The following is a 23,265-nucleotide window of genomic DNA, read 5'->3' as shown; positions in this document are numbered from 1 at the left end:
GAGCGTTCACAACATGCGGTTAACTGCTACACTAATCGGTTGTGAACTCTCGCATGGTATTCGTATTTCCAATTTCTCTCTTTAGAAGTTTTCAGTGCTACCAGCTAGTTCCGGAACGCACCTTATGAGGGCTGACGACGGTCTTGCGGTCTGACGTCACTTGAATTCCCTAGCCGATTTTGTTTTATTAATGCGACCACACTGTTGACTATCGAACGTTGGGAACTCACTATCAAACACACTAATCTGAATGAAAAAAAATCAACTTATTTGGGTGTAACGAGAGCCTAAGGTGCTCTAAGGCCTAAGTATATGGAGATACAGGCCGCTGGGTTGAGGGTTCTACCATGGACATAGAAATTATATTACGTCTATCGGTTCTACAAACTAATGTTCGGAGAATAGATGAAATTCTGTAACTAATGATCATTTGTTGGAAAGCATAAAAGGTGGTCGAATTTTATTACCAGTACGAGTCTTGCCAGATTGGGATTGGTGTAGCCGTGAATAATTTCAATCGTGCTACAACTACAACCTGTGACAATTGACAATCGAAAATCGCAATTGTCTTCCTTCCGTATGACGCGTCATCCACGCGTGGATAGTCTGACTACGCAAATGTGAAATCACTTGCTAAAACTAAGCTCGTAGGTTCGTAGAAAATATTAAACGAAAAAAGTGACGATGTAAAACCTCGTTGATGAATCGTATTAAATGCGTATCACTTTCAACGTGGCTCGAATGTCTGACATTTCTAAACAACTGAAGCAGTTTTGTGGTTCAAGGTGAAATCACTGTATCAAGAAAAAACAATGTATTGCCTACAATGGTTGATTCCTGTTTTACTAATACCAAAACCAGTAAATCCTGCGTTACTTCAAACCCATGTCATGTTCATGATACTGTATTTAATTGGTTTCTTCCTCGAAAGAAAGCCGTGCACTATTTGTAGTGTCGTCTTCCTAGCCGCTGTATTCCTAATCTGTTACAGCGGTGTAGGTAACTGTCTCTTCTGGAGTGCAAATTGTGATAGTGTCAAGTGTGACTATGGTTAATAGTGAAATTATTGATATAGGATTCATCGAAATGTGTCTAGCTAAGCTAGAACGTGCGATTTTAATATTATATGTACATATTGTTATTGTAATTAACGTTAACTGAGGACAGGCAAAGCGGTGTGACTGTAGTTGAAGAATGACGGATTCGAACCTTAACATTTCCATAAGCACGCCGCATGGAAAAGTTTGGGAAAATACACTAAATTGTATATACTTTTTCTCATCACGATCTATACTAAGAAGCAGCAATATTTGTAAGCTGAATTATTATAACAGAAGATCCAGTAAATTATTTTTTGAGATTTGTATTTTTAGTATGTTAGATTATTGTTTATGACAGTCAAAGTGAAAGCAACTGTTGTCAAAAATCAAATCAACAAGATTCCTTACAAAGTCTTCATTTTTCTCATCACAAAATTTTTTGTCAATCAAGCATGGACTGTTATCGCGCACATTATCTATGAGAAGTAATATATTAACAAGTCATCAATTCATCTGGCAAAATATCTCTTCTAAACGCCTAAGGATTCAAACATTTACAGTTGATTCGTTGGTTGTTATAGATGCTTGCATATTTTCTATGCTCCAATGTGAGAAACAATGGATTTCAGATGACGGTATATCAAGTGATCATCGACCTGTTCTGCATTTGAATGATGTGTAGTCGAAAACCGTTGCTGTGAGAAATCAGTCACTCTTCCATGGTTCCAGGGTTCGTTCTTGGGATACTTATTATTCCTTTTCACACATTTTTCCAAATACATGTTATTCAAACAGTAGGATAAATTCTATCATTCATATTAGCGTTTAATACTACCTAGAATCGATCACAGAAATATGCCTAATACGTATACCTGTAGAACTTTTGAAATTTACCATCAGAGGAATCATACTATAATCATGATGCTTAGCTAAGTTGTCACTAAAAACAAATGTTAATTCATCAGAACATTGATTACATTTTATCTGATCGCCTTTTAAACATTGAATTAACGATGAGTGGACATAGTTTGGACTTATTTAACTCAATATTGAAACATCCTATTGCGTTTAGAATAATTAAGGTCTAATGTACTCTATATAAATTTACTTGAACCTGTTTTGTTTGGTTCAAAATAAAGTCTTAGGAGGGCTTCCATGAAAGCCAAAATATCAACGACGATAGAAAAATCTTTAATCTTACTCCAAGAACACCCCTGATACAAATATAATGTACAATAATTTCATTTTATATTCTTGGGTGTTTGTTTGCTTCTAATTTGACATATTTATAAATATTTTATTCAATTATACACCATGTATTTATTTGCAAATAATTAAAATGTAGTTCACACGTTTTTTTACGAAAATGTTTTTGTAAGAAAACAGAGTCTGGTAGTTAGCCAACCAGCGTCAAGTTCACATTAAGATAAGAGCACTTTTTTTCATAACTTGTTATAGCTTTCAATACTCTTGTTTGACAGTATGCGTAGTTTTTTTTACGTTGCATTCAATTACTTACAAGTTCGTCGTATTGTTTGCAAAATTCTCCACTGTTATAATATAAAAAAGTGTCCATGACCAGGAGTGGATAAAAATGTTTCATCAATCCTATATCTAAGAGGTTTTTTTTATTAACTAAACCATCATTTTTCGAAATTGTCAGATTGTCGTATTCAATAAGACAATACCTTGTGATTTTTTGCAAATTCTTGAACTTATCATTGGATATTGAGTTATTCTCTAAATTATTGTATTCTTGAATCGCATATAAACCAAAGATATTCGAATTGATTGACTGTGATTTTTTGCACACTTGTTTATTCAATCCTGGCTGCCGTTGTATTGATTACATCACTTTCACAGGTGATGTGGTTCAAAAAAATAGAAAAATATTATTGGCCTTTTCTTAAATTTTACTTGTTAAATCAGGAAAATGGTTTAATAAAAGATTTGCCCAGTTGATTATTAAGACCTTGTACTATAATTAAACTAGAAAAGAGAATATTTTTAAACCTAGGTGATAAATGTGTATCAATTATATAAGTTATTAAAACATGATTTCTAAATTGAACACACGATACAAACTTAATTATAAGTTTAATATTTTTCAGTGAAATAAGTACAATGTAACTGCAACTTCTTTTTATATTTACTACAAGGCACAAATTGTCCTCAAAATAATACTGAAAGATAAAAACGATCAACTGCCCTTATAGGATGATCATTCACCGTGTCACTCTTTACATTTACTTCTTATGACAATGTTACTTGAAGTCTGCAGGATTACTATTCTTTACTGTATACAAGAGTGTTCTTGATATTTAATATGAATTAAAAAATTTGTAATTTGATCTTGAGAAAATTTAGTTTAAAAAAATTCGTATGCTATAAGTTGGTCAAATTTTTCTTTAAATAAATGCTTGAAACTTCAGGCCACCAATGTAATATAAATTCACTACCTCTATTCTCAAAATGCCAGTAAATTAAGTGAATTGATACATCACTACTGTTTCATATACACCGTGATTGAAACTACAGTCAAGTTGTAGTATTTCAAATAAATGAAACACGTATTCTAAATGTGACTTTTTCACTTTTGACGGATTTCTTGTACCATTGTGAATGCTCAAGTAGATCAATTTCCAGCATGCGTGACTTGAAAATATCAAATCGTGACGTCATAAATACGTGCAGCGCCTCTGAACGTTGAACGGTGAACTAAGGCCGCTGATTTCATTGGCTTGTTCTGTTAGATCCAACCAATGATGTCAGTTACAGATCGGAACATACTTCTTGTGGACCATAAACGGGCTGCTGTCACATGAAAAACGCGTATACGAATCGAGCCATGTTTACAAAAAAATAACTGATAGTATAAGTTTTCCCGGATAACGTGTCTGCTTTTGTACGTGTGAATCTCCCTGGCGAGGGTGAGAGAAATTGTGGAACAGTGCAATCAGTGAATATTCAACATGCGGTAGCTCCGACCGGCCATGTTTGTTGTCGCGTGATTTTATTCACTTCATCATTCTTTATTATAAACATTATCAGCGATTTGCCTGAGCAGTGACTGAGATTCACACGTACACTATTATTCAAGCTACGATTTAAAATATTTCCGAGTAAGATTCATACTCTCGTTATCGCAGGATTCGTATAGGCGTTTTCACCCAATTTCCCCGCTTCTGACGTCACGAAATATATATATGACATGCCAGGTCAGCGGGGCCTTAAAGGCCGGAGCATATAAAATTACAGACGCGATAGGTAAATATTGTTGACTGCCGGTAGTCTACAATATTTACAATCACATACACTTCCACAGACAACTGATAGGCATCTCGTTCGTTATGCCATGGCTATGCCATATGGATTTTTGTGTAGATTGAGAATCTATAAGCCATGGGCAGAATGCAGAAGCCATATGGCTGGACTGAACTTTTGCAATTGCGCATGCGCTACGGCTTTTGCATTTTGCCTATCGCATTTGTAATTTTATGTGCTCCGGCCTTTATTCGACCTAACCCTATTGCAAAACATTACCACCTGAATCGAGCTGGATGATGAAGTATCGAAAGGTTAATAGAACTTTTGCGTTTCCCCCCACGTTTGCTGGTAACACAATTTTTTTTCACCGCACTCTCGAGATAGAAAATCAAATAAATTTCCAATTTTTTTCATTATTATAATCAATGCTACCACTCTGACCAGTAAATTTTCTTGGCAACATTTATTTTTCTTGCTGTGGTAGTAGAATGTCACAAGTTTCCAGTGCAAAATTTTCAAATAAGGAGTGCTGCCATCTACAAAATCTCTTACTTCCTGGTTAGAACGCTTGTCAGTCATTGGTTACCGAGTGTAATGGAGTGTGATTTTCCGTTCTTCAGCCAGCATACGCTATCTCCTTTCTGCTCACGGTAATTAACTCTCACTTAGCTAATCACCGCGCAGAGCAAGAGAGACAGGATCTACCTGCTGACAGTTTTCTTCACTCATAGGAATCTGTGGTTTTCTCAGCTCGTGGACCCCCATTGAGATGCACTGTCGACGTTGCGTTCCGAAATTAGCTGTAATTAACCGCTAAAAACTCCCTAGGACAGAGGCAGAACTGCCGATAAACTCGGCAGTGCAAGAGCGATAAAAGATCGTTGAAAGCACTGGAGCTAATATCGGACACACCCTTAGCGCTATGGGCTAGAACGCCTTGTTGGAAAAATATCGATCTAATCTCAACGCTTTTCTACTAGAAAAAATCATTGATTAATGGTAATAATAAATACGATAACTTGGTAAATTTATTATCGGTATGTTGAATGAAAGTACGATAATTTTGTACGGTATTCCGCAATAATGTACAGAAGGTTGGATATATACTGACGCGTTCGATATCCCTAGGAATTTTACGACCCATGGTGTTGGATGAGCACAATTCGCTTTACCAGTCGTGCACTGCAGACTCGTTTTTGTTTTAGGGGAGGGCGAGGGGGGAGGGGTCAAGGGTTTCAGCGTAAAAAAAAACCTTTTTTTGTGAATTTTTTTTTAAATTATGAATTGAGCAAATTTAGTAAAACCTTTTGCACATTATTCAGCATACTTTTAACAATATTCTGTAATTTTTTCATGCAGAAATATTGCAAAACAAACCGGTGACAGAGCTTGCCCCAGAACGTCTTAAGAAAAAAAAACAATTTGCGGTGTTCACTATATCTCGGTCGGAAATTAGCTGAAATCAACATCCATTAAAATTTAGTCAAAATATTATCAAATCCTACCCCCAACGTTCTACGATTATTTTTTTTTTCATTTAAAAATTTTTGGTGGCCATCCAAAGTGTAAACTGCTATTTTCCGCGAAAAATTCCGCCATTTTGTGGGTGGGAAACCCCCTTAATGTTAAAAAAATTTGTTTAACTAAACGTTGGGGGGAGGTATTTTATATGTGGAAAATGTGTACCAAGTTTGGAATGAATCGGTCAACTAGTTTGTAAATGGCAGTGAACACGGACTTTGAAAAAGTAGTTTCGAGAAAAACGTGTTTTAAGTTTATTGAGCTAAAAATGTGAAGAAAAAAAGGTCTGTCACCGGCTTGTTTTGCAATATTTCTACATGAAGAAATTACAGGATATTGTTAAAAGTATGCTTAATAATGTACAAAAGGTATCAATAAGTTTGCTCAATCCATACTTTCAAAAAAAATTCACAACAAAAGTTTTTTTTTTCTACGCTGAAACCCTTATCCCCCTCTTCAAGAGTTTTGCTCATATCGACATAAAATTTTGAGAATATATTCTTGAAATGTTTAACAATAAGATAAGACAAAAAAAAAATCGATTTTTCAAAAGTGTAAACCCTTACCCCCCTCCCCCCCTTAAGGTGCATATAAAGACCCGTCGTACACCTCGAAAACGCGGGGATGCAAAACTCCTATATCGCTCAAGCGATCAGAGTGAAACTTGGGCAATTAATGCCTCATTTTGGCAAAAAGTGGGGCGTCTTTTTAATTTTTCAAAATTTTTTGAAAAAATTTACAGATTAGTTACCACCCACAGAAATTGGCCAAATTTTCACAGTTACACTGAATTGATTGAACTATCCGGTATGATGCCACTCGGCGGTGATGAAACACACATTTTGAGCCCAGTCCCATGAGATTTGATGGTGAATTGACGAAATGGCAGCTGATCTGGTTTTTGATTACGAAGTACACCGAAATCTCATTTTGGCGACATTTGTTACCGATATTACGCGCATGTGTGTTTCATCACCGCCGAGTGGCATCATACCGGATAGTTCGATCAATTCAGTGTAACTGTGAAAATTTGGCCAATTTCTGTGGGTGGTAACTAATCAGTAAATTTTTTTTCAAAATTTTGAAAAATTCAAAAGACGCTCCACTTTTTGCCAAAATAAGGCATTAATTGCCCAAGTTTTACTCTGATCGCTTGAGCGGTATAGGAGTTTTGCATCCCCGCGTTTTCGAGGTCTTTATATGCACCTTAAGAGCATCTATCCAACTTTCTGTACAATAAAACTTGTTACCATCATACGATAACGATACGATAATTGTGCACAGCCGCGTACAATATTATCCGCCCGGTTGATGCTCTTGCACGTAGACGTAACGTCCGTTCTCTATAAGTCTATGGTATTATGACCGTTATTATTGCCCATTTACCGTATGTGCTGTAGCCTATGAGGTATACAATCAAAGATTATAGTAGACCTTTGGAATTGACATAATCGGAATTTTTGATCAGATACATATCGAGTATTGATAGCTCGAGCCGTCGCCTCATTCATCTTGAGTCGGAACAATTGCTAGGAGCAATTGGGAAGTACAATTCAGATCCTAACAAAGTTGACAATCTGCGGAAAAATGATTGCTAACACGGGGTGAGTAGTCAAACTACAATCGTGTTGATCCTTGTATGATTCGAATTACGACTTCGGCGCAATGAGAGTTGATGCAGTAGATAAGTGTATATATTAGCATTTTTATTTGGTAGTAAAATAATTTTCCCACCAAATCAGATTTTCTTAGATAACTAAGCATTGAAATTACCTTTAAATTTTGCTGCATAGATTGCAGAGAAAAATTCTCACACACATTCCGTAAGGTCCATAACTCCAAGGCAAATGATTTCATGTCACTTAAAAAAACGTCTAATCATGCAACTCGAACTCAGGATAATCACACATTTTATTTCTATTGTTTGGAGTCTTTGGAGCAAATTACTCTAGCTTGAGTGTAGCTACAAAGTTCAAGTATTAGGCACATTCATTGAATCAGTTGTGTTTTCAATCCAGAAAGACACATTTGTATTTCATGACCGTCCCGTACATAAAAACAAATGAATCAGCACCAGTAGGAGGTACTTTTCAAATTATTGTTTGAACTGCGGCTATCATGCCTTAAATAAAGACTGACCGAATCGAGCAGATTTAAATTAAATTATGAACACGCGTTTTTCTGTATCAGTAAATCTTTTACCCACTTGACTTTTGACCCATTCTCTTATGTATTACTGATGTTCTCACTTCACAATACGATCATGCAAACATCGGGATTTGTCAGATTACTTAATCACAATCGTTGTGATTGATCAACTTGAACATCTTTTGAATTTGTTATTTATAAATGACTTGTTTGTTAAATTAGATAAGCATTTAAAACGTCTTCATGCAACTCCGACGGATTTCTAAAGAATTGTTCTTATCTGCTTAGTAAACACTGAGAAATAAAGCAGCTACCAAAATTTGTGACTTGAAATTGAGTATTACAGCCTTTTAATGTTTTATTATAAATTGTAATATAAACAGATTTGTACATTATATTGAAGATTTAAAAAATTCACCATTCTTTATACTCATATCTGGGTACAGTTTCAAAATATTTAGTATGGAAACACGAAAAATGAGCTCATTCTTGACTTCCTAATATCTATCCTAACAACTTCTACTGTATAGTCAAATTTTCCATACCATATGTCATGTATATATCGTAAGCCATTCATAAATCTCATCAAATTTTCAAAGGAAACTCGCTGGGCGTACAATTTTTATTACGGGAGCATCGCGAGGAATTGGAAAACAAATTGCTCTAAAGGCAGCTCGAGATGGTGCCAATATTGTTATTGCGGCAAAAACTGCTGATCCTCATCCGAAATTACCTGGAACTATTTATAGTGCTGCCAAAGAAAGTAAATATGTAATGTAACAAGTATGTGTGTAAGAGATTCAAATCACAAACTCACCAGTAAACAATATAATAGATATATTATAAGGGTTATTTATTCATTGCCAAAGCCAAGATCATTTATGCAGACGCCAAGTAAAATTGCTGTGTTAGTCGCACTTGTGTTCAGCAACGAACAAGCGACTTTATATACGTATTAAATACTTGCCAAGAGTACTAATATTTGAATAATTCAATTTTTCAGTCGAAGCTGCAGGTGGCGCAGCATTGCCGTGTGTAGTAGATGTCAGGGATGAAGCGCAGGTCATTTCGGCAGTAGAGAATGCGGTAAAAAAGTTTGGTGGAATAGACGCTCTCATTAATAATGCCAGTGCTATTTCTCTGACGAGGACCATGGACACAGATATGAAGCGATATGATTTAATGCACAACATCAATACAAGAGGAACATTCCTTGTGTAAGACTTGATTCCATTTGAATCAGATTTCGGATTTTTCGTATATTAAACTCCAAGTACCATAAAATGACATTCACATTTGTATAATTCAGATCTAAAATATGTCTTCCATATTTATTGAAGAGCCCAAATCCGCATATTGTCAATATAAGCCCTCCTCTTAACATGGTGCCTCATTGGTTTGCTCCTCATGTTGCTTACACCATGGCCAAGTACGGTATGTCGATGTGCGTTCTTGGTATGGCGGAGGAATTCAAAGAAAATGGAGTTGCAGTAAACGCAGTATGGCCAAGGACAGGTGCGTTAAAAATGCAAGTAAACATGAAAAGTTGCAAGTTAAACAAGAGTTACTCATTTGCATAACTAATTCTCTTCTTTTTAGCAATACATACCGCAGCTATTGAAATGTTAACTGGCCCGGATTCCAGCAATCACAGTCGAAAACCGGAAATTGTTGCCGACACTGTCTACAGTTTACTCTGCAGAGATTCACGGTCTGTAACGGGACAATTCTTTGTAGATGAAGAATATCTTAGAAATGAAGGTGTCACAGACTTCACACAATATGCGTGTAACCCAGGTGATTATATACATTTCTGATAAATATTATTTCTTACCGAATGTATGATCTAAGAGTGTTAAAAAAATATATCTCAAATTTTTTCCATAAGCCTAATAGTGTTGAATGTGAGGGATTACTGCAGCAGCAACTTGTAATATGAAATTGAGACACTTTGAATCAGTTTAGTAAAAATGATCGAATTTAACAATCTTACAGAATGCAGAGTTGTTCCAACTTAATGAAACTGCAGTTGTAATAGCAGGAATTATGCAACCAATAGGAAAGCATTTTATAGTTCTGCACTCAAATGTTGATATTTACGTTTCAGTAAGCGAAATGAATTTAGCAATATAAACAATGTGTAAACACTTATTCATGCAATATCATACATTGTTTTTTTTCCTTTGATATTAAGATTGGACATACATGACATAATGAATTTGACGAGCAGGTTTCATCATACTTCAATTGTGGTTGAAATTCATTTAATGCAGATATAAATGAGTGGTGCGCGACCTTCTTTCTTTGTTATTTTCATTCAAGATATGAATGAAACTATTGAATTATATAAGTAAGTACCTTTGTCTCATGTCATGTCGTTTTATACTTTCAGAATACAAGGATAAGCTGATGCCAGATTTCTTCTTAGATAGCGATCCAGACACAATCTTGGGAACTTTTGCAAAAGGAGGCGCAGCTAAAGCATCGAAAGACCAAGCTGCCGGTAAAGATTCCAAGGCGACTGACTCAAGCGGCGGCGAAGTGCGGGAGATATTCACAGCTATACAAGCTAACCTCAGCAGTGAACTAGTAAACAAGACTGGTGCAATTTTTCAATTCAACGTGAAAGGTAGTGGACCGAAGCGAATTTTTCCACATAAACTTCTCTTTATCATCAAAATATTATCCTTTGATGTAACGAATTCAAAGACTTAAAGTTAACATTGTAAAAGCCAGACCGCAAAATTCTACTGATAGTGCATAATTATTTACAACTTTATATTAACTATAGCTTTAAATTGTTCATTTCGTTCGCAAACTGTTTCCCCAACAAAGCGTCTAACAACGATATCATCATTATCCAACTGATCAGTTAATAAAAAGAACATAGTATAGTTCAGAGTGCCGGGTTGCGAACAATGAACATATGCTTTATTGGAAAAACTTTCACATGATTCGTAAGAAATTATGCATTCAATAATTACTTTCCCAATACCAACTTGCGCCAAAAACCTTAATTAGTATTCAAACCCATACGGTAATTGGATTTTTGCAAACTACTCAGTTTTATAAAGTTGAAAATTTCGATCGTGTTTAATTAACTTTTTTCTTCTGTTCTACCAGGAGACGAAGCTAGCACATGGTTCATAGACCTGAAAAATGGTAACGGCGCAGCCGGCAAAGGTGAGCCTGGGCAACCAGCTGACGCTACGCTAACTATGGATTCAAAAAACTTTTTTGCAATGTTTAGCGGTAAGTAATTGAACACCTCGTTTATTGAAATTGAAATATATGTTAATTGCTATCCACAATTATCAATACACCTAGGTTTTCATTGAATGTATTCTATGTTTGAAAGATTATATTTCATAAATGTAAACTGAATGCAACTTTTTTTTATGGTAGGTAAACTAAAACCGGCAACAGCTTTTATGACCGGCAAGTTGAAGATTACTGGTAATCTTCAGAAAGCGATGAAATTGGAAACCTTGATGAGTAGATTGAAATCAAAGCTTTGAACGAAAGAAAATCTTAATTGATTTTTATCATTATAGAAGAGGTGGACCATCTGAATTTTTTTTCAACAAATCATATGTAATTTGTGAGAATATCTCACAATTTATATCCAAATAAAGCCTAGTAATGAGAGGATAACTCATGAATCGTACCAACAGAAATGAATTCGAAAATAAAAAATATAAGCTATAACGAGATGGACAAAGTAAAACGAAAAAGTTTTTATATAAACAAATAAGCAAGGATGGAAATAAAAAAATTTCAAATCGTATCCTGTAGAAATATGTATACATGATATATTTTGTTACGCATCAAATGGAATCAATTTATATATTTACAACCAATAAAATATTATGTTATATTTGTTTTCTACATGTGTAGTGTGATTTCTATTCGACGACCTACACTGACTAGGAATATGTACACGCTGTCAATCCTGAGCAAGTCATTTGAAAGAATTTAGTTTGTAATGTAAATAAATTCGGTAATTGGTAAAAACTGCAATTTTCACCATAAGCCTCACTGTAAAGTTTGTTTTAATATATCTCGAGTTAACGGTACATATTATAATATACCTGATTTAAGGGTCTAATTTTCTTTGTTTTTTACTAAAAAATCAGGTGGGGCAAAGATATTTTTTCGCAGGTTCCAAAAAAATGGTTCAAAATTACTGATGAGGCTAACAATGACGTTAAAAAATTTTTATGGGTGAACGCACGGATGTTTCAGCAACTTGGTTCTATACATTCCAAAAAAATGCATACAGGTACTTCAATGTCACCGCATAATTTTTAGCATCAATCAGGTTTATAAGTTCAATCATAAATTAGGTATCCTGGTTCTCGTTGAAAATAATTTTTCCATTATAACTTTGGTCTGCTCATAAACACCAAAGAATATAAAACCACCAGCAGTTATCCAAGCCGTACGTGGGGCCACACCAGCGAAGAGCCTGAAATTTGTATCCAGAATTAGTATCCAGTTGTTACCTTATACGCATAGATAGTGGAGAATAAACATAAAAATAATTTATTTGTAAGGAGAGAGGTAATATCGATAGTTTAAATCTCAATAATATTTTCAGTAGTTGTCGCATTTCCTTATATTCAGGCAATAACGATCAATGCATACCCTTGCACTCCTCTTTCTTTGTACAATGCCCTGAGGATGAAGGTAATTTTCAACTCAGAACTACCAACTGTTACACTGGAAAGCATTATTCTAGTTTTTGCTACATCCAGTGGTGTAGTTGCTGCAGCTGAAATGCCACCTAAAAATATAACTCGTTTTAATTCTGGAACATGCGATATGAGACAAATGAAGGTATGTATAATAAATTTTCAGATTAAAAGAAGTATGTACCTGCAACCGCACCACATACGGCTCCCTCCCACGGATTTAATTCTCTGTCGACTCTGCGACTCCAACTGTGTTTGAAGTATTCCCACAGTGGGAATTGCAACAGACTGAATGGAGTATCCCTCAAAACTGTACTCCAGTAGCCACGATACAGTAACTTTATGCCAAGACGTTCTTTGCCAGATAGCAAAGCTTGATTCCTTTGTTTCACTACTTCAACTGGTACTCTTATTAAACAAGCTACCTGTAGTTTTAAGGAATTCAACCATACTTGTATTAGACTTTACATGACGTCGTCTAATTGGTGGCTTGATCAATTACAATAAGTGGAAGTTTGTGAATAAAGTTAAGAGAAAAATGTAACCAATTTAACCATTCAAGATTCATGAAATGGCACAAAAATGAGGAAATGGAATTCATGTGAATAGTGCTTTACTTTATTCTTTGTTATGCCCTAATGCATTAATGATATATGAAGTGATTGAACTTTGTGTTTGCGCGGGATTCCATGCCAACTCGACCTAGATCTGACCTTTACAAGTGGTATAGAATCATTTGAATCCTATGGGGTAATTTATTTACAGTCTTATTTACTGTCCTTACCATTTCACTGAAAGTGGCGCCTCCCATGTAAATGAGGAAGTGATGCCTCTCGTCAACTTTTGGTTTCAGGAATACTTTGATACTATCATAAGTCACAAAAAACAATGCAGCTGAAATATTTAAGGAATGAATACTATCTGTGGCAAGCAAGAGTTTGTAATGAGCTATCACAACCTAAAAGCGTAATATAAGTAAGTCACTTAGGTAACTACCGGTTGGTGCTGAGCCAAGTATAACTGGTTTGATTCCATGATACAATCCCTTAAAACCACCAGATTTCAGGAATCCGCTCTGACTCTGCAGGCGAGTTTTCAGAGTATCTAGCGGAAACAATGCAACGTCTACAAAAGTTCCTGCTGCACCGCCGGACTATAAGTAAGATGATGAAATATTAAGGAATTAAAGGATCCTATAATAGACAATTCAATAACAAAGGATGACAAGGGTAAGCAGGAAAAGTTTCCAATCTCAGAAATGGTTAAATAGTATAAGACACAACACCCAGAGAGCTCACTGAATATTGTTGTACCGACATACCATTAGAGAATGGTATAAAGAATTTGCGTGAAACCTTAAGTACAGTAATAAATGTGGTTTTGAGCATCATTTGTGTCTCAGTCCCACTTTCAAGAGTGATTCCACAGTTCATGAGAGAGCGACAAAGCCGCGTAATGTTGCTGATAACCAGATTCGACTGCAGCTACGTAAATATATTGAACACTTACTACGAGGGAGGTAAGAAATGAGTTTTTAGAATTAGGAACGGTCATGTTTAGGCGATGCAACCGAACGCCAAGTCTCGGTATTCTTAACTCCTAGTCATTTAGGTTATGTTAGGGTGAAGTGGCCGGTTCGACAATCTCGTGGGAAGGAAGAAAGCGATGTCGTCATGAGCACTAATCGATTTCGATTAAATCGATTGTTTTTCCCGATTAATCGAGCACAATCGATTATTATTCAAACTCGATTAATCGACCGACTAGATTATTATAGCGCAATACAGTATCAACTTATGTGATTGGGATTGATAAGGATCAATTATTATCATTGGCTGACTTACTAAGATTCCCATTTGATATAATAAGTGAAAGAGAAATGAATATTTTCACCTAAAATTAAAAAATATTTTAAATGAAACTTTAAATTATAAAAATATAAATTTTCCGCTACTAAGACCACACACTGCAAAATTGGAACGATACTCCACGAGAATTTCCGAATTTTCGACGGTAGAAATTGTTACAATTAGACGCAAATCTGTAGTTCGGATCGCCAATTACCGATTAAGCATTAAAATGCGTTGGACAAACTGATTCCATCGCTTGTTCAGATACACCGGGTTGGATTCTAAAGGTCTAAATAGTCGCCACACTGCCGTAAAGGAGAAGGTTTTTTTTAAGTTGTTAAACGATTTTTTACAGTATGGCATTTGGATTGTTGAATGTTCATGATACAATACTACCGTAAATATACAAGCCATACTTCACGTCGAGTGCAAAAGTAGTGCCATACTTAAAAAACTGTTTTTTCGAAACATTATTTAAAAAACGATTGGGTAAGACGTAAAATTATTTATTACAGTATGGCATCATTGTTTTCAGTTGATTTCGATATGACACTATCCAACAAAAAATACCCCATACTGTGGGGAAAAAAATTCGAAACGTATTTTTACAGTATGGCCTTTCGATTTTTCGAAAGTTGATATAAAAGTACACCTCAGAAAAATTGTGCCATACTTATGGCGAAGTGCAAAAGTGGTGCCATACTCGATAAACTGATTTTCCGAAACGTCTGAAAGGTATAAGCGGTTAAACAGACGTACAATTACTCATTGCTGAACAAATATTTTATTAGTTTTGCTTCCTTATAGAGGAATCTTTAGCATGCAGGTGAAGCAGTACGACGCCTTCATTTACTGTGATTTTCGTGAAAAATATTCGAAAATTACGAATTTTAAAGAATTTCGGAATTTTCAAAAAATGTCTGTAGTCGCTCTAACTTTCGCAAATAATTAGGTATCAGGCTAAATATTTTTATATGAATAGAGTATCATGACAGGATGTTTGGTATTGAATTTCGTGAGAATCGGTGAAACGGTTCAGATTTTATAAAATTTAGAATTTTTCGAAAAATGCCTGTGAGTTGTACAATCTATAAATTTTTGTGATGTCAGGATAATTTTTTTTTACATGAATAGAGGATCATTATTTTGTATCATGCAAGGAAGAAAATTGTTCGAGCGTTGATACCCGTAGAATATTAACTGGGATCTGTTATAAATCACGATTGCCCCTACATATCAGTTTGCAAATTTATATTTAAGGTTTTTACACGTTAAACTTTCAGGAAAAATTTGTGCCATACTGTGAAAAATCATTTAAATTTCGCATAAAATGTTACAATTTTATAATGATATTATACGTATTTGACCCTTCCCACGGGTATGGCGTTATCGGATTTCTATTTCTAGTCATTAAAATAACTGGTAAAAAATTTTTTAGGCTGTAATAAACCGTTTAACAACTTTAAAAAAACCTTCTCCTTTACGGCAGTGTGGCGACTATTTAGACCCGTCAAAACGGTATGGCGTGGCGATTTTCGTGAATGTCAGTTTGAAAATAACAAGTTGAAAAAAAAGGACCTGTAAAAAATCGTTTAAAAAAAAAAAAACTTACCTGTTTTGATCAGTATGGCGGACTTTAAGCCCCGCCGCATGAGTATAGCATATTGCTTCCGCCGGATTTTTTTTCATAAACTACCGAAAAATGCAAGATTTTTTGTGTAAAAAATCATTCGAAAACCCCAATTTATCCGACATGTTCGATTAATCATCATGCGATAACGCCCCGACGACCAGCGCTATGACCATCATTTTCCTCTCATTAATTATGTCATTCGACCCCTCAAGGGGTGCCATACTTGTAAAAAATGAGATGCTCCCTACGTGCACCATCTCCCGGTCTATGGGCACTGCAGTCTGCATCTTTACCGCATTGCTTGGTGCAGCTCCAACGTAGTCACGTGACTATTTTGAACCAACCAATTACATTTTGTGTGAGAGACAGAGAAAAAGGTACTCACGCTCTTAGAGCATACCGGGACCATCTCTAGAAACTAAACAGGAACTGCGCCTGCGCGAATTTAAATCCGCCGTCCGTGCAGTCTGGCCACCCCGAGACCCTGCTGTCAAACTCTGTTTCTGTCGGGGATGTAGTTCACATGCATTTTTGAGGTTAGAATCTCAAGTCATTGAGATAGTCACTCGGGAAGACTTGGGAAGCATTTGTTATTGAAAATAGATTGTTCAAAGAACGGTCGGAATTTAATGCTGATGCTCTTTGAAAATTCGTCCTATTCGATTGAAACAAGAAATCTGTTCAAATGTTGGGTGCTTGGAAGAAACGAAGCAGGTAGGTGGGGACAATTTATTCAATCATTTTCATTACTTCATACATTAAGAATAACAATGAAATTTTTTTCTTTCAACAGAAAATACAGCCAAAATAAAAGCATCTCTGCTGTTAGCTGATGTCTTCTCTTCCCATTCAATTCGTGACACATGCAGAGATCATCGGCCACTTTTGTTGGTTGGAAAAGGAAGTTGTAGATCTTACGGTTTCTTTCAATTTCAAATCTAATCTAAAGAAATCTAATCCGAAGAGTAAAACTCAGAAACATTCTGTGACACAAGTTAAAAATCAACATTTTCAAAATGTGCCTCAGTAATTAACTTTAAGGATAATCATGTTTTAGAGTAATGTTCAGAACATTCATATGAAAATATTGACTTATCGGATTCAACATTGTACCCCTTGTTCCTTTGAAACAAATGAATATCTAATTTTCACTGAAGTTCATGAAAATATTTACTTAAACCTAAATCCAATACAATATCTTGTTCATAGTGCTCCGAACATCATCCAGTAACATGAATATCCTGAAGGAATCCCTCTGTCGCAGAAACCGTTATAAGGTTCTTTGTTTTTAACTTGTGCCACTAGATAACTTTTGCATTGCAGATTCCATTTCCAATCTTAGGATGAGATTTTTTGTTTCGAACAGTGTTAACATGGGATGCAGAATTAATTGTAATAAATGGAGATTCACAAACTCTCAGTTTCAATGAAGGACCATTGTAAGAGTATAAAATTGAATCTGGTTTCAAGCTTTCAATAAGTTACCGGATGACTCCCTGATAAAGATTCATCATAAAAAAGTTAGCCAGCAAGTAAGTCCTATTGTAGACAAAGTGATCATTTGTAATGTGTACTAGTAAGTGAATGCATTCCTTAGACCTTGCTGGGGTTGAACGAGGCTCAAGCACGGATGATAGCTGCAACTAGCTAGTCAGATGATACTGTCGATTAATATTGACTTTAAAGACATTTTCAACTGAAGTTATCCAACATTTTTAGATTGAGATTGGTTCAGTTTACACATCAAAATTCATCCTTGGAATCTGATTTAACACTTGAAACACTATTCATCTGAATTGAATACCAAGAGAGTGAAAAATAAAATATCAAAACTGCCGAAAATAAAATTTGAAAAATAATGCGGGCCAATAATACTGCTTGGATTACAATGGTGCACGGAATGATTGCTCTGTAAAATTAGTTAGCAGCAATTGTTGAATAACAAACTTATTACTATTGGCTCGATAGATCTAAAATGATGGAATATTCAAACACCATGATCTGTAGTGTGTCGTGCTCTTCAATTTTGCCACGACTGATGTTCAGAAGGTGGCGATGACCAGGAGAAATTCCTTCGGATACCTGTTGTCTAATGGAACAACGGAACAACCAGGTTCGATGGTTGGAACGGTGGCACCAATCGAGAAATTAGGGTCCTACCCACCAAAACGTTTTGACCATCAGGTAAGGTATGATTTTCATCCTATTATCCAAACTTGAAACTTCAAGTCTGTCAGAACAAACGAATTTTATCATTGAATACATGTGAAAATATTGTAATATGCAAATATCATAGTATCAGAAATTTACTTACACGCTTCAACGCCTGACAACTTTAGTCTCGCTTCGATGATGTTTGTTTCCCACCTGAAAATATTAAAAGATATTATCATCAGACAAGCGCTTCTAATTGTTTTGAATACCACTAATTTTCAATAAATTGCGACAGAAAAACGAATTGCTACTTTTTGTACTCCTAAGCTTTGTGTTTCAAGATACACTATTTCTTTTATTCCTTGTTACTGATTTTATTTTAATATTTCATGTTCATTGGCACTGATTACTGGCTTCCGGAGCACTGCACTGTAACAAATCTACTCTGGAGCAACCTTCTACTGGGTTTCAACAATCCATTTATTCTTAATTTTATGTAAATAAAGAATCTGTTTGAAATAAACAATATTTTTACTTACCTGCCTCAGTTTGTCTAGACTCCCACTCGTTGATGACGTTCCACATTTGATTTCAGTTTTCTTCTTTCAATAAATAACTGATCCAATTTCTGTAGCTTTTGATATTTGTTTCTCCATTGACGCCTTTATTGTGTCGATTAAATATCTGCTAATATCAACTACGGTATTGCTGAATGACACTTTTCTTAGAAAATTCACGATAAGTAGGAATAAATATCAACATAACCTCAATACGCTACTTTACGCGCGAAATATTCAGAGTCTTGTCACATTTCGTGTACGTTGGTCGCCTTGGTTAGCTGACGAAAATTACTCCGCGGGGCAATTTTGCTGACCAATGAAATTGAATCATTTGGCGCATGCGCAGTTCCTGTTTAGTTTCTAGAGATGGTCCCGGTATACAGTATCTAAGCTCACGCTACGATATCTATCCTTTCTATACCCACCGCTTATGGGACAGGATAGGACTAGCTCTATCCATGTAAAGAGACTAACCGAGGTGAGCGGAATGACGATTCGAGTAAGAATTAGTGCCGTCGCGGTAAGAGCAGCTTTATACCGTGTGTCCATGAGGAAGGTGCGCACCTTATGCGCGCGCGTCAAGTCGTTCGAATTTTATTGGCCGACACAGTTACCGCTTGATTAAGCAGCCGACCCAATACTAATCGCGACTGTCAGAAAATGTCCCTAGGAGCCTACAGCTAACAGTAACAATAAAATTTGAATGACTTGACGCATGCGCATAAGGTGCGCACCAAAGATCCTCTTTGGTGCGCACTTTCCTCATGGGCACACGGTATAGTGAGGGGACGCGTGCGAAGTGCCGAAGCTTGGTCGACAACAGAGTCTGAACGTGGTCTGAACAGATGACGGAACAGCGCAAAGTATTCTCATGTGTGGTGTGGTAAGGAGGTCCCTGGCCTATACCTAATGGTTTAAAAAAAGGAGGTCCCTGAGTTAGCTTGGTGAGCCAGTTCGAAAAACTGAGCAGAGCAAACAGCTCACAAAATATAGTCGCTTATCCGTGACAGTCGTAGTGGTGTGTGTGTACTAAGGCAGTAAGGCCTCTTTGGATTTTCACTGAAAATTTTGATGATTTTGAATAATTCTGGAATCGATTCTTGGATGTACTGTATCGACGTAATTTTGCGAGAGGACTAGATTTAGGCGGTCTGAATACGCCCATCAGTTACTTTCACTGATCTCCATAGAGAGCAGTGGCTACTGCATCTTGCTTCTTCATTTTCTCCATTATTTCACATTTCGAATTAACAATCCTAGATTTTTCAATTCTTCGAATAAAAATGTATTTGAGATCCATGGACTTAACCATGTGGGTTTCGACGCGCGGCACTTTGCCCATTTTAATAACCGTCTTTTCGCCGGCGACAATTTACCGTCACGTCAACTTGACGCCAATTATCAGCCACCTCCACATTAAATATTTTACTGTTTACATGTGTTATATGACTTCTCTGTCAGTAACACACCGACTGCATGTGGGACACGCCCGAATTTTGATATCTCTGACGATAACATCCCGGCCGCATGTAGGTCATGCTCGGAGCACGTTTCCGTGGTAAAGCAGATTTGGCTCGGAAGCCCCTGCAGTCAATAACTGTATCAATAAAATGGATATGTGAAATTGAATATCTACTTGATTATTTGGCAAACAATCGATACACAGTAGCATTTATTTTGCACATTGTGCATATATTTTGAATACCGGAAAAATATCTAATGGTGTGTGAGTAAATATTTCAAAACAAGTTAAAAATGACTGTTCCTTGCTCTACTGTACCGATAAAATAGTATCGTGACTGATATCTTACCGTGAAATTATTTATTAAATATAATTTCATCAGACACTTTTACTTCCGTTACTGTCAAAAATTCTCATTTATATATTGGAGTGTTATGTTCACATAATTTGCCTCATGTAGAAATTATCTTCGCAATATGAATCTGGAAAGTTCTAGTATATAAATATGCCAATCGAATACGTAAGAGTACATCGGAGCCAATAGAAACATCTAGACAGTTTGGGAATTTGTAGCAGGTTGTAGAAGGTTTTCGACAACGTTCACCACTTTCGACGCTCATCCCCCTCAAAACAAACACCTATTACTTAAAATAATTAGGGACAATAAGAATAGACTGAAATCATTTGCGCTAAAGACAAGGCAATATCAAACTCCATCAACTTCCAAACACTTAATCAAGCTTTAGGATCTTATTTATCCATACAAATGCATAGAAAACAATAGAATATTGTAGGACATACTAATTCAGGAGATCCAGAAATCTGTAAAATCATTAACTTTACTCTCTCAATTTTTTTAGTAAATAAATCTTTCATTATCATTTGTGTAAAATAAACTATCAGTGAAATACTATAAACTTTATCAGTGTCAGTGTATCATTGAGCAATTTTGGGATTAATCCCTCAATTACTAATACACTAACAACAAAAGCTTCCTTCGCTGCAAAGTCGGCACTCGTTCAGTAATTGATGATTGCCGAAGCTGATATCACTGAGAAACCATTCATCTGGATATCCAGTGCGTGACTGACAGTAGGGGCTCCTGTGATCAACTGCGTATTGTGATCGTCACGTTGCAATGCGTCATCTGGCGGAAAAAAATAAAACTAATGCAACCAGGCTGACAGCTAACCGTTGACCGTATTTTTTTCGTCTGGATAGTAGAAAAGGTATATTATTCATAACGTTTCACTAATTTGTGTGATATGAGTGATTCGAAACCTCAAGAATTACGATTTGCTTCTATTAAAATTAAAAACTTAGATTATGTGGTGATAAAATGGCGCTGATAATCAGGCTCTGGCGTCATGAGGACACTTTTCAATACTCATCATTTAATCTTATTACTAGATTAGAGATTGTAGTTATCCGTTAAGTGTTATTAATGCATCTGATTGTGAGCATTCGTCTTCACTCACGACGAGGATTAGAAGTCGTAAAATGAAGTTAGAAATTGGCTGGACATTCCAAAAGCTTGGTGCACGTCTTGCTGCGGGTCCAAGACGTGAACCGGAGTACGTAGACAAATAAAATAAATTTATTGTTTACATTCTACTTGGATCGTCACAGAAGCAACAATACTGCCTTCAAATTTATCTTCAAACCTGGACAAACTGCCACAGATTGCAATGTTCGAGGTATGCGGTATTTAAAATTTTAGAAGACCTTAGAACAGTTTCTTAAAAACATATAAAAAATTGATTTATAAATTAAGTACACCATTATTTTGATATTTTGTATTTTTCAAAATAAACTTGTAACATTTTTTGCACACAGTAAATGGCACACAATAAACAGAAGTTTCATCTAATGTTCATAACGACGAATTTGTTCATTTTTAGACTGATCAGCTTGTACAAGTTTTTGATTGCTGTATATCTCAGTGAATTTGCGATTGTAAGATAAATTCTTCAGTATGGCTACCCTATTTACATTTTCACATGATATGTGGCGCCGCCTTTGAAGAATGAAAAATTTTATCGATACGAGATTTGATACATAGAATACTGATATTTCAAATCTGTCTTACCCATTTTTAGGATTTGAAAGTCGCAAACATTACAGATATGTAGTTAGTGAGAGTTTTTGACTATGCTCCTAGTGCCTCGTTTTATTGGTGTAAATTTTCAACCAACTCTGCGAAACACAACTCAAGTTATGAAAGACGATATTATGAAAGGTACAGTTGCCTGATGTAACGGATGTCCGATGAAATTATGACTTCTCAATATTGGTGGAATTTTTCAACTATCCGTACAAGCGTGACATTGACAGTCACGGTAAAATAAGATGCTTTTCAAATAGTAGTTTCTAAAATATGGAAATTGTGAGTACCTACCTATCAGCGTCACGTACTTTCGTTATTATTTTTTATACGTGCACTATATTAACAATATTACACAAGAATCAGCCCTGCTCGTGATATTAAACATTGCCGTTAATAGATATATAATATTTATACAATGCTTAACGCGTCGAGGATATTATTATGCTATAATAAATATACGGTGACAGTAATTTAACGCACCTTTTTACAGTTCACATAAAATATATTTTCATAGTTAATAATTAAGAAACGGAAAGCCGGATCTACAACAATTTCATTTCAAGGTTTTCACGATTTTTGGATTTCGCAAGAATACAGATATCCAGGCATACAATAATTCTAAGCCAAACGGTAAACAGCGAAGATCTCCAATTTCATTAGAAACGATAATATACAGTGTATTTCCGCGTATACGTCGTAGTATGTTCGGTTGCCTGTGTTTGCATACTATATTCATATTTGACTACCTGGTTTATTAGCAGGTTCGTTATCATGGGAAATACAATTTTCAGCTGCCCCAGCGATGATGTATACAGCAAAATTTAATCAT

General features: G+C 35.7%; 3 protein-coding genes across 3 annotated transcripts; 2 read left to right on the top strand and 1 right to left on the bottom strand.

The window, feature by feature from the left end:
• The first annotated feature begins 362 nt into the window (after window positions 1–362).
• Window positions 363–2,215, top strand: LOC124410539 (bladder cancer-associated protein). The gene has a single exon (XM_046889000.1). The coding sequence runs from the start codon at window positions 813–815 to the stop codon at window positions 1,053–1,055; it is 243 nt and encodes an 80-aa protein (XP_046744956.1). The 5' UTR covers window positions 363–812; the 3' UTR covers window positions 1,056–2,215.
• Window positions 2,216–7,228: 5,013 nt separating this feature from the next.
• LOC124410534 (hydroxysteroid dehydrogenase-like protein 2) lies at window positions 7,229–11,674 on the top strand. The gene is made up of 8 exons (XM_046888989.1): window positions 7,229–7,432; window positions 8,576–8,739; window positions 8,980–9,193; window positions 9,286–9,491; window positions 9,576–9,773; window positions 10,369–10,605; window positions 11,100–11,228; window positions 11,382–11,674. The coding sequence occupies exons 1-8, from the start codon at window positions 7,416–7,418 to the stop codon at window positions 11,492–11,494; spliced, it is 1,278 nt and encodes a 425-aa protein (XP_046744945.1). The 5' UTR covers window positions 7,229–7,415; the 3' UTR covers window positions 11,495–11,674.
• A 291-nt stretch (window positions 11,675–11,965) lies between these two features.
• On the bottom strand, window positions 11,966–14,308 carry LOC124406977 (S-adenosylmethionine mitochondrial carrier protein). Its single transcript, XM_046882728.1, has 6 exons — window positions 14,180–14,308; window positions 13,667–13,823; window positions 13,455–13,564; window positions 12,855–13,095; window positions 12,624–12,762; window positions 11,966–12,444 (listed from the first exon to the last, which is right to left on the bottom strand). The coding sequence occupies exons 1-6, from the start codon at window positions 14,222–14,224 to the stop codon at window positions 12,312–12,314; spliced, it is 825 nt and encodes a 274-aa protein (XP_046738684.1). The 5' UTR covers window positions 14,225–14,308; the 3' UTR covers window positions 11,966–12,311.
• Window positions 14,309–23,265: the final 8,957 nt, after the last annotated feature.

The sequence above is a fragment of the Diprion similis genome, chromosome 1 (genome assembly GCF_021155765.1).
Source record: "Diprion similis isolate iyDipSimi1 chromosome 1, iyDipSimi1.1, whole genome shotgun sequence".
Lineage (NCBI taxonomy): Eukaryota > Metazoa > Arthropoda > Insecta > Hymenoptera > Diprionidae > Diprion > Diprion similis.
Note: the sequence above shows the minus strand (reverse complement) of the source record. Positions and strands in the feature narration are given on the sequence as shown.